General features: G+C 38.1%; 1 protein-coding gene across 1 annotated transcript in view; it reads right to left on the minus strand.

Annotated features, from left to right (window-relative positions):
• The window catches only part of shroom4 (shroom family member 4), a 138452-nt gene that overhangs the window by 28190 nt on the left and 98007 nt on the right, over nucleotides 1–12255 (minus strand). The window contains exon 3 of the mRNA XM_014018252.1: nucleotides 7–66. Within this exon, the coding sequence (XP_013873706.1) occupies nucleotides 7–66 (60 nt within the window). The remainder of the gene's footprint in view (nucleotides 1–6; nucleotides 67–12255) is intronic.

A 12255-nucleotide genomic window follows, 5' to 3' on the forward strand; every position in this document is an offset into this window, starting at 1 on the left:
GGCAGGAGCGGCTCTGACAGTTTCGCCAAGTGCCAGGAGTGGGGTCTGATGAGAGGAACGCTGCGCCTGTGAATGAAGGAGAGGGAAAGACCCCGGTGAGGACTCGTCACAAAAAGGACTTTTTTCTTGGYGTCAACAGGACCGTCAAGCTTTGAACACAGTCTTTTTGCCCAAACGTGATTCCTTCCAGCTAAGATCACAAAGATAACATACTTTCTCAGAAGCACAGCTGTGAGTGTGTTGCTCATACAGTAAGTGAAGCATAAACCTACAGCGGCAGATTTTGTGGCAACGGCTTCCTCACAAGTTTGTTTGAACGTCTACTCTTAAAAACTCATCTTACAAACACACATTTGGTTTTCCTGGTTTGATCTAAAGCCAGGCAATCCAGCACATCCCGAGATATTCACTGTTTCCCTCTGACGGACTTCTGATCTCACACACAGGCCAGATTCAACTGAACCTCCTGTTGATAAACTGTCAATGTGTGATGAAAAAACAAAGAGGAGGAAAAACATAAAAGGTGAGCGGACAGCTGTAAATGTTTCGTTCRTTGAGTCTGAAAGAACTTTATGTTTTTTAAAACAACACACTGGTGGGAATCCTGCTGCTGGGTGGAAGTGAAGGGCAGAGAAAAGCTGCTGACTTGTGGCCTAAGATTGGATCCGATTTAAAGTCAGAAATGTGAGGTTTGCTATAAGCCTTCCTCRTGTAAGCCACTGACTTTACAAAACACTCGGAAGTGAAAACATTTAGGTATCAAATCTGTAACTGAGAAAACACTAAATGACTGTTTAAAAAAAAACATACATATTCAACTAAATAAACTCAATGAGGCTAAATGGAATATCCAATATTGAGAATGGGCACTAAAGCCAAATAGAGAAACCTTAAAGTTAAAAATAYATATTTATATAAGACATAAAATAATGTGGTTAAAATTTGCTATTTAAAACTTAACACAAAAACAGAGACTTAGGCTACTTCACACTGCAGACACAAGCAACTCAAATCTGATTCCGTAGTACTATGCGACCCATATCGGATATTTTCATGACAGTCTGAATGCAAAAAAATCTGTTTTTTCCTTTTTCAAATCCRACACATACTGATGTTTCAAAGCGACTGCAGTGYGAACACTCGTGTCAAATTTCATCTGTGAGGTGGAAGAGAGCRKATTGATCCAATAATGATGATATTAACCTCGAGTCATGTGGTTTAAGTCTTGTTTCTCCACATCTTCAGCTATAGAACAAGTCCAGTTTCTTTGTCTTTGTTCTTTTAATTTTCCACGTCCTGGATGACTGAGAATCCACAGAAACTAATGATAGTTATATTGTTGTTGGTCTCGGACTGCAGCGATACTAAATTTAATCAATCGATACTTGACTTTTAGCACGCTGCTTGTTTCAAAACTAAAATGCTGCACTGGAGCATTCAGTCAAAAGCTACTTCAAATATAAACACTGAACTAAACAAGCATGTCAGATTTAATTGGCTCTGACTGAACTTCAGAATCAACACRCTAACAAGTAGCATACTTGTAAACAGCTAATTGAATGTGACATCTCATCATCTTCTGCCAATGCAGGTCGCATCAGGGCCGTGGAGAGTTTACACTGGAGTCAGATGGAAGTCGCYTTTAAAATATAATGTGTTCACACCAATAAAAGAGCATTAAGACCTTCAGTGTGTACATAACTATAGCCTTAAACCAGAGCAAAATCAAACTTGTCTTTAAATTTAAACTTGACTTTTCTAAATGCAGTTGAGCATCTCCAAAATGTATTTGAACTGACTGATAAATTGATTTTGACTTGTTTTCATTTCAATTTYGTCTTGCTCATCTACACTGATGTGAAACTTTTACACTTTTACTTTCTGAGTCTTTGAGATTCAAGGATTTGGTCAAATTTTAGTTAACAGGAGACTGKAATGTATCTTTGACTTTGATTCAAAGGAATAACGATGCAAAATTGACTTTACTTGGATGAATGCAGACTTGTGAGCTTGTCTCGTTGTAGTTTAGACTTTGACTTATCGAGACTTCCCTAAGACTTGGACATGTCTCAGTTGACAAGAGGAGTCAAACTTGACATGTTTTGGTTTATTGTACACTTGATTCTTACATGCATGCCCGGCCCGATTGAAACCACAGCTCTCCAGGTGGAGCTGGACCATAAGGGCTAAYGCAAAAATGCCAAACCTGGGTTTGTAGTTCAGTCGCGCCAGGCTGTGCAGTGTTAAATAATTGTTCTTGAAAGTGTTTTGACACCTAGATATCAAGATAAATATAGTGTCAGTATGAGGTCAATGATGATGCCTATAGGCTTAGAAGGGATTCCTGTTTTGATAGATTTTATTACCCAGTTGCATATTCAGTGTGCACTTGTCAATAAAGTAAAAAAATAAAGCCAAAGTATTAACAGAGTAGACTTACCTCTAACTGGATAGCTATTCTAAGATTTGGGCTATTCACACTGCAAATAAAAGTGACCCAAATTAACTTTTTTTTACTCCATAATAATGTACATCTGATTTTTGTCATTGAGGTAAAGGTATACAGACCAATCCATATACAGTACTGATAATACTGATACCAACATCATGCAGTTTAAATCTTGAACCCATCTGACCTATCTCTTAATCTTAACTTGCTTAACTTAAAAGTGGCTTTGAAAATGCTTAAACAAACAGCCTAAAGTTGAATTCCCAACAACAGCTCTAAGTTAGTTCTTCTAAAGTACAAAAAATGTGAAATGATGCTATTCTTGGTCTCATTTCAGAAAGCTGCTTGGTACAGTGGGTCCAACAACACTGAGGTACAATTTTGGAAGAGGAATGTGGTTCCTGGCACCACGATGGAGAGGAAAAGACCATTTTTGAGTATTCTTGTTTATGATAAAACAGGAGCAGGAGACCCATTTCCAAAATAAACACCCCCWACCCCCACCCCCCCAGCATCCTGGTTCTGGCTCCCTAACAGGGATATCAATCTGAGCCCACTGATTGTTCAACTTCACCGACAATGTCCTTGAAAACAACCCCTGAGAAAGTTTATGTCAAGCACGTATGTGCGTTTATGATTTTGTGCTAGCATTTGAATGTATGGGAACTGTCTGAGCACAACCAGACAAAATACCATTATTGAAAGCAACACAAACATTTGGCAGACTCCCCTCCCCTCCTTGTTTCAACGCCACGTCCTACTTCYTCAACTAATACCCGGCTCGCTATTTCAAATTCAAACACAACACGATGACAGCGCAGCACTATTGCTGTTTTTTATCAGAGAATGTCTCAAAACACATAAGTAGGCAGTATTTTTTCTGTCTCACCATGTTAATTTGGTCACATTAGTGGTTCCCTTTTTTTTTTTTACCAGCGGAATGTGTGGGAAAAGCTTGACAGATGAATTTATCCATCTCAGCACGATTTGCAAGACGTCAATGCTAAGAGAGATCTTCAGAAATCTAAACGGCACTTAATTTGTTTCTAAAGAGCTATAATAACTACTATAATGAAGTTACATAACTAAATTCAGTTTGTTTTGAATAAATTTGAGATCCTAACTTGACAGAAATAAAAGTTTGACAAATACATAGTTGACAAATGAGCTTATTTTTATAATCTAGCTGCTTTTAGTAGAGGGAAAGATTGTTTTTTCACTGAAGTATTTGGTAGATATGAGATGTGAAGTGGACTGTGTGGGTTAGAGGCGGTAAGGAAACAGTGGATGGGTTTGGGTTAGACATGCTAATGTTTTTTTTTTTTTATTACTCCCACAGGTCAAAAGCGTCAAAAAAGTTTGCTAAAAATTGAGCAAGCACTAGTTTTGAAGCCTACACGAAAATCACAAAAAGGAACACACATCTGGCCAGGTTTTTAATAACATAATCCAAAAAAAAAAAATCCTCCCACCTTCCTGTTTCTGACACTCTAATCTAGTTGGCAACATGTCACTGCTGGAAACAACAAGCCAAACAGAATCACATGAATCCCATTTTCTCAGAATTATCTGGCACTTAAATTATAAAAACACATTTAAATAATAAGTTATATTGCACTTGTGCTGTTTCACTGTGACCAAAGCCAAGAAATTCAATAAAACCAGCAAGACGTTGGCGAGCTTCTATTTATAGACGTCCTCTCTTTTGAGCGTATTAAACAGAGAAAATGATCCGTGGAAGCCGAGTAAAACATTATCCGGCACAACTCTACTGAAGAATCATCCTGGAATGTCAGACTTAATGACCTGAAAGAGAAACAGCTGACTGATATCACAAAGGTCATCTCGCATAATCAGAGTCACACAGGTCGTCTCAGTAAAGCAGACAGACCCACACTGTCTTGTGTTGTAGGTAAGGACAGAAACAAATGCAAGACTTTAGATGATTTAAAGGACCAAGAACAAGGTAGCAATTATACAGTGTTTGGACAAAATCAATCACCTCAGTGCTACGATAACAAATTTTGCTGGACAACAAATTGTCTCAGAAATTATTGCGATAAACGATAATATTGTTTGGAGAACAATCTTAAACAAATGTAAAGATATTTGTGCCTAGCAAATACCTGACACGAGAGTTCACTCCTCCCTATGCTAAGGAGTAGAAAAGATGGAGATACAAAGAAAACAAATACGGTAAGCAGGCTATGGAAAATTATCAACCTCATTTTAATTTATTGTGATTAAATGATTTATTACCCATCAAGACARGCCTATCTCAACAATTTAAGAGTCAAATCGTTTAAACTTTAGCTTTTGCTTTCAATATTCAATAGATGGAAGTTAAAATGGCAAACTTTTAAACCTACCTGTCGCCACGATTATCCACCGTTACACTGATCCAAGCTCAGCTCCCAGCATCCCTGATAACCAGACTTCAAGTTCAACCCCGCTCAAAAAGCAAYTTCAAAAAAATCTCTAAACGTTCCCAAAGTTTTCTGAGTTTCCTCTCCAACTCACACAAGTAACATTTCATCCRCAGGCTGGTTGTGGTCCGACAAAAGAGTCAAGAATGGCTGCAAAGGTGCGACACGTGAAAGTCCAAGAGCTGATGTSAAGAACTAAGTAGCAGGTTCTGACCAAGAGAAGAAAGAAAAAAAAAAACAGCTGATGATCCTAACATCCCCTCTCCCTCCTCCTTTGCTTCCCTCACTGAAAGACAAAACATGACTATGTCTCCCTCCTGCTCTTTCTATTCCCCCTCTCTCTCTCTCCCATCCTATACTTCCCCCTGCCTCGCTTGCCTGGCTCTGCACCAGGATATGTGAGTCAGTCCAGCAGGAAGTATTGCGGAGGACAGATAAAGCGGTGGACGACTGCTATACCAGAGTTCCACACTGTTATTGTTGTACAGGAGGGGGGGGGGGATGCAGAGGTACTTCCTCCTCCCTGTGTGTTTGCAGAGCTTGAAAAAGAGATTGAAAGAGTAAAGACAGCAGAAACCGTTGGACAGACGAGTGGAGGGTGGTGTTGGGTGGAAGGGAGACTTTTTAACTTTGGCAAAGAGATGAGAAAAACAAAATGTGCTGAAAGACGAGGAATGTAAGAGGATGGGAGGTCTGCAGGAGAGCAGAAAAGTCYGCAAAATAATTATAGACTAAGACAATGGGTTAGGACGATGATGGATCAACAGGAGACTTATCAACGTTCTTATCACGGTCGTATTTCTTTTACCACACACTTTGGTTACAGGAATATAATGAAATATCCATGGCTTGACTGCTGCTCTCTGCAGCACTGATAAATAAATGTTCTCTGGTTGCAAATTAAAGTTTCTACAGTACGAGAATCCCAAACAAACAAAAAAAAAAAACGTTAGACTTTAAGTCAGCTGGCATTCCCAGGAGTTTGTTGGGAAATTTAAAAAAAGCAAGCTTACAACGGGGTGTTTATGTCACTCAGAGAAACAAAGAAAGAATACATGTTTTATTTTCAAGATTTGGGAATAAATTCAAAATCTTGAGAAAAAGAAATCTCCAATTTCAAAACTAGAAGGATTCCTAATGAAACTTTCAAGATGCATGCCTCTTGGTGTGTTAAGCCATGAAGGCCATCTTGAAGTGGTCATGACTCCAAAAGTTAAATAGTTGTTGATTCCAGGGATTACTTTCTGAGGATTTCATTAAAACCTGTACAGTGATTCTTGAGACATTTTGCTGACATACATTATCTTCCAACGGAAATGGCAAAAATGTACAAAAAAATTGTTTACGGTCAGAGAGTTTTGATAAATTTATCATCATTTTAGGTAAATAACGTAGCCATGGAGAATGCACAAAGTATTGTGTGATTGGTCAGAAGTTTGTGGGTGTGTTTGTTTATGCAAAAAAGCTTTTGGAAAGCTATGGTGTCATTTCACTTTAAACATTCTGCTCCCTGAAGCCGGCTGTTGTGCGTGCCAGCAACAGGGATAGCTTTGAGGAGCTGTTGGTCAAGGCAGCCAGAAAGAACGTCCATCAATGACTCGTCTTTCAGACACAGACATGGTGCACGGAGGAGTCCATCTGCCGAAAAGTGTGGCGCTCTACTCGTGACAGATTTATGGCCAAATGGCAGATGCAGGGACCCAATGGAGACCCTGGCAAAAAGAAACCTGTGCCGTGACATGTACAGCAGTGGGAGGGGTTTCTTAAGAGCTYTGCACCATGTGTTTCATTGACTATGAAAAGTGTGTGTGAAAAAGAATGTCTCAAAACCACATGACCACCACAAGGCTAACTTTGTGGCTTTGAGTCAAGTTGAAAACAACCTTTACTCCAACCCGTTCATTTTAAGAACTGTTTACCCCTTATAACTCACCTAGTGGTAGGTGTCCTTTTAACAAGAAAATGTTAATTCACTCACCACTCAATGGTTTTAATATTTTGGTGCAGTGAATATGCCCTATAGGTCACGCCCTTCTTTTACTGTCTGGAATAAGTTTCAGTAGTCTGGAAGTAGACCCCTAGGACATTGTTTTAATTATTTTGGACTAAGCACAACCAATTAGAACCATATAAATTCAAGAACCAGCACATTTGCTTTTGTAAATACCATGTAAGWATCACATCACAGGGAAATCCAATGAAATTGAATGCCACAACTTGTACAGGCTTTTAGTTGCTCTTTTAATGAAAATTGATAAAGSAGTGCATTGCATTCAGTGGCTRAAGAAGATTAGGTAACACTTRGAGAAGTCACATCAAMTGATGATAAATATCTGTCCCTAACCAAGCTGCATTAATTTAGCTATAGTATTTGGAAGAGGACGAAGGATTTAATTCACAAAAAGGTCTTCAATCTCAAGTACTTTGAAATCCTCGAAATAATTTTTAATGCCCACACGTTTGATTACTTGATGACATTTTGTGATCCACGAGAATTGATACCTAAAAACAATAAGTAATACAAAGCAGTCTTCTACAGTGCTTGAGATAAATGTTTGACAAGGTCTGTGGCAAATAAAAAAGTAGGCAAAGAAACATAAACACAGAAGTTTTAGGTCTTCTGTCGAAAAACTCCCAACAAAATCACAACAAACTTCAAGATAACTTCAAGTCTTTGTTTGCCTAGACAGCCCAACAAAAACAGCATAGTTTGCACTTAAAATTCTGGGCATCCTGTCACTAAAACTTCTCAGTTTAAATCCAATAAGCATGCACATCTTCCAAGAGAAATGTTGACCGTAAGGGTTGAGTAAACAAAGTATCAGTGGCCGACCCTGAATAGACACCAAATTGTTCTGTAGCATGGCTAACCTGTGTGTATTGGCTCCAGCTGGTATGACTTCCAAGTGTAAAGTGGTCAGACTTCTCAACATTGTAACCAGACTTGAACCTCGCAGAGAAAACWTCAAGAGGTGTGAGTCTCTGATATTACCAGTGTTAAAGTTTAACCAACCAGACAAACGGCAGACACTTAATAACACGAGGACCCTCAGAGGGCTTCAAAGACTTCCTGGTGACTTATATCTTCTGCACATTCCATGGAAGAGTGTGCATGTTGTGTGTGAGCAAATTCCTAACATTCCCTGTCTGCCCCCCAAAAGGTGAAGGGTTAACTATGCTGGAAAGCCTAAACAACCTCACCTCCTACCTTCTACCCCCTGTGTTCACCCGATTAGGATCTATTTGTTTGCTTTATGGGTCTCTTGTGTGTATGTGTGCGCACACAAGTGCGTGCATGTATCAGCGTGCAATCAGACCCCTGTCTGTTTGCCTTGTAGGTCCTCGAACCCTCACTGATGGATTTCAGAGTGATAAACGCACTCAAAGGCACATATGTGTAGCCTAGAAGCACACATGCTATCGAGTATGCAATTATCAAAGGTTTCACAGACACAGAGCATTTTTACGTTCCAGGTAATCAGTACAGTGAGACGAAGCCCATACCAGAGGCTGATGGCAGGAAGGGTGAAGTCCAGTTTAGCCTCTGCAGCACAATGTGCTGTTTGTTTCTGCTAAATCCCCCAGACTCCGTGTGTGTGTGTGTGTTCCTGTAATCAGCCATTTATCACTACTTTTATCACTACAATACATTTTAAGTAACTTAAAAGAAAAAGAAAATTAACAACGTGGTTCACATGAGCAAAAGCAGTCAATTTAGCCAAGATATAGCCAAATATTGTCTGTTTAGTACATTTTTAATTTAAGAACCTACCATTTTGTTACCGATTCAATGCATTTTGGGAATGATGGGTTAGTAAGTATGATATAGGTACAGTTAAGTTTAAAATACAGAGTCAAAAAACTACAGTATGTGTGACTAAATATATATATTTTGTATTAGTTTCTATTTTCTGCACAATATATGGGTAGAAATGATCAAATGTGATGTTTAGTAAATTAGCCTTGGAGTTATCACCATATACATATAAATTACTATATAATACTTGTCTGACCCCTGAGCTGCTGTATTTAAATAACTGTGACCCCCTGAGAAATTTTGTTGAGGAGTCCTGTATAAATTTCTCAAAATAAGCTGCTTTAAAGTCAACAATGACCATAAACTACATCTCCCATAATTCATGTCGATTTTGCTTGGGACTTTCCTGTCAAAAAGTGGGATAGTTCAGAATTCAAGACAACAGTTACTTATCATAACTCAACAATGAGTAAAACTGTCTTATCTTTACTTTTACGTTCAGTCAGTCGTACACATAGTACTTTTCAGTTTTTATAAAAGGACACGTTAAAACACTGTTCCTATGCAGGAAATACCACATAGAGCTCAGTTATTGTTTTTTAGCTGTGCTCAGCCAGAGCAATGAGATGAGGAATGTGTCATGTTTAGTCGCTGTTAAGGATGAAACATTAATTACAACTGGTCCTTTGAGGAACACTTTAACGCTCATGTGGCCCTTAGTGAAAATGACTTTGACACCCCTGGACAACAGTAGTTTTACAGTCTCGATTTTATAGTTGAAGTAAGTGTTTATCAAATAATGTCTAATGCTACAGCCAGTTGGAATTCTTTTTAATTTATAAAAACAGTACTGTTCTTATTTATTTAACCCTGTTGCCCATTTTGTTTATGCCTTTACATGTTTTACTTGAATCCCTTCGTAATATTATTTTTAAACGTTCTCTTAAAACCACCACAAAGCCGCGAAACATAACTTCTCAGTCATGCACCAGTCAAAACTGCATCATTCTTTTCTGTGGCAAGTTTTAGCTGCTTTAGCTCTAATTAAGCACAATCCCAAAGCGACATTTAAACAGGTTTTGGGTTTCAAAGTAAAAGTTGACTGACGGTGCTGTGTTTCATCCTACATTGAGTTTTGACACAGTCCACTAAAGTTTAAAAACCTGCCAAGAACCTCAACCTTAAATCATCATACAAGCCTTGTTTTAAGATTCTCTCCGTCTTTTAACACCTCCTCCCTGTCTGCTGAAGGATTAAACATTAAACTTAGAGGAGCTGAAGGAAATGAACGGCATCAAAGTCCCCCGTCTCTTGATTCATATACGCCTCCAAACGGACTTCGAGAAATTCTTTTGGGGTGTCTGAAGCGACATTGTCTGCCTGTTAAAGCCTGTTTGAATGTATGTACGTCTGTGTGTGGGAGAGAGAGAGAGAGAAAAAGACACCGGTGTTGTATTTCATGGAGTCGCAGCTTAATGGGCCAGTTAATAAAAACCAGGCCACAGGGGCGAGATCAACTGTAACAGACCACACGCAGAGTGCAAAGATTCACTCAGATTTATGTAACTGTAACTAATCATTACTTTCTGTGTCAATTCAGCTGCAAAATACCATGCAGCATCATTTACATAAAAAATGGTGGAAAATCAACTTGATTAATGACTACAAACTGAATAAAGTGTCATAGTTTATAATTAAAATTCAGAAAGTTAAACCTGTGTCCAATGTTTGCACTGTAAAAACAGAACATGAAAACTCTGAAACATACCAGGAATTTGTGAAATCTGAATTTCAATCTGAATTTCAACCATAGAAATGGGAAATAAACATTTTAAAAGGTTGAACTTTAACAACATTATAAGCATGACACAACATTGCATCCCATTTTTATCTCCAAAAGATTACCAATACAAAAATAATCATTTTAAAAGTGAGAACTGCATTTATATTTCACATTTCTTATTATAGCATGCATCCATTAAGCCTTAATTAAAAACCGATACAGTTCTTTTGAGAATCGATACAGTTTCAGGAAATGAAATATCGCAATATTTCAGTGTATCAGTATTTTCTTACACCCCTACTTGGGAATACATCAAACTAGACACAGTATTATTGTGGTTGTTCTAACAATACCAGCATTAAAGAAGAAAGCGCTTACATTTTTTATTTGCCCCTTCTGTCCCCTAGCTTTCTTCCTACATCACCTTTAGGCTTTTCTGGTTTAACATGTAAAGTGCCATATAAACAGGAGTACCAAAATAAACCCTAATGCAAGGCCTGAAGAAACAATGTGATGCCAACCGATGTGCTATGAGCTACGGTTTTATTTTCCTCTTAATGTTATAAGTGTACGTTATGTAAAAGATTACAAATACGATGTARGTGTGTAGTTTCTTTTGTGATCTGAACTTTTTCCAATTTATCCAAACGTTTATTAAAATGAGGGTTTAAAATTGTTTGTAAAGTTATCGGTTTTAAATACTCAAAACTGAGTCAAGATTGATGACTAAATTCCAACAAGGAGTTTTGATCATATATTTGTCCTAGGGATGCACCGATATGAACATTTCAGCCAATAGATACAATTATTGCTGCTATGCCCGATAACCGATGTTTACTGATATTACACAAACACAAAAATTATATTATACATATAGACACAAACACACTTGTGTCTTTTTTGATACCGTGAATAAACAACCAGACCTCTGAAAAATAAAAAATAAAAAAAAACATGTAAAGTGCCAAAAATGGGCTTCCCACTAAATAAAGTTTTTTTTTATATGAATGGATTGTATTTTTTCTACTATAATAAACTTAAAGCCCACTGAGCTTATCTAAACTGTATTCCAGTTTCTGTCCATCCTGTTCATTTGAAGTGATGCAGCGGAGAAGTTAGTCTCTCGACTGAAAGCACAACAAATATCTTTTCCCTTCAGGGTCCACATTTCACCTGAGGCGACATCATAACCAAAACAGTTTAAAGACAGGCCTCTAATCAGATCCAGAAAGGTGTGTGTGAGACAGAGGAGAATGTGTGGAAGAAGTCTTGGGGAATGCCAAGAATGTCTATTGTTCAGTTTAGGAACTGAGTGATGGGGGGGGGGGTCTATTGTGCTTCATAGTTCTTGGCACCGCAGACCTCAGTGTGCCTGATCTCTAGGGACCATGTGGTTCAAAAATCCAAACAACGGATGTGTGTGTGCTTGAGAGAGAGCTTTTATACCCATCCATCTATCTGCGGAAACATTCCAAACTAATAGATAATTGTCAATGTGTGTGTTGTCTGGGGCTAGTACTTTCTTTTAACTGACGGTCTGAAACAATCTACTAAAAAAGAGGAATTAAAAGAAAAAAAACCTCTAAAACAGTCAGGATTTTGACAAAATGCTGGACAATCAGGAGCCATGCTGTCCTCTAGGACCAAAATGAAAACAGTGTACAGATGACACAAACAAACAAAGAAACAAACAAAGAAACAAACAAACAAACAAACTGAGGAGGCAATCAGGGAAAGTTTGGGACAGTTTTTGTAAATTTTCTGAAAACGTCACTGTTGAACTGGACATAATTTGAACACTTAAAAAAGCAATACTAAAACTAGATCCACATTATTATTA

This window comes from Austrofundulus limnaeus, unplaced genomic scaffold (assembly GCF_001266775.1).
Source record: "Austrofundulus limnaeus strain Quisiro unplaced genomic scaffold, Austrofundulus_limnaeus-1.0 Scaffold188, whole genome shotgun sequence".
In the NCBI taxonomy this organism is placed as follows: Eukaryota; Metazoa; Chordata; class Actinopteri; order Cyprinodontiformes; family Rivulidae; genus Austrofundulus; species Austrofundulus limnaeus.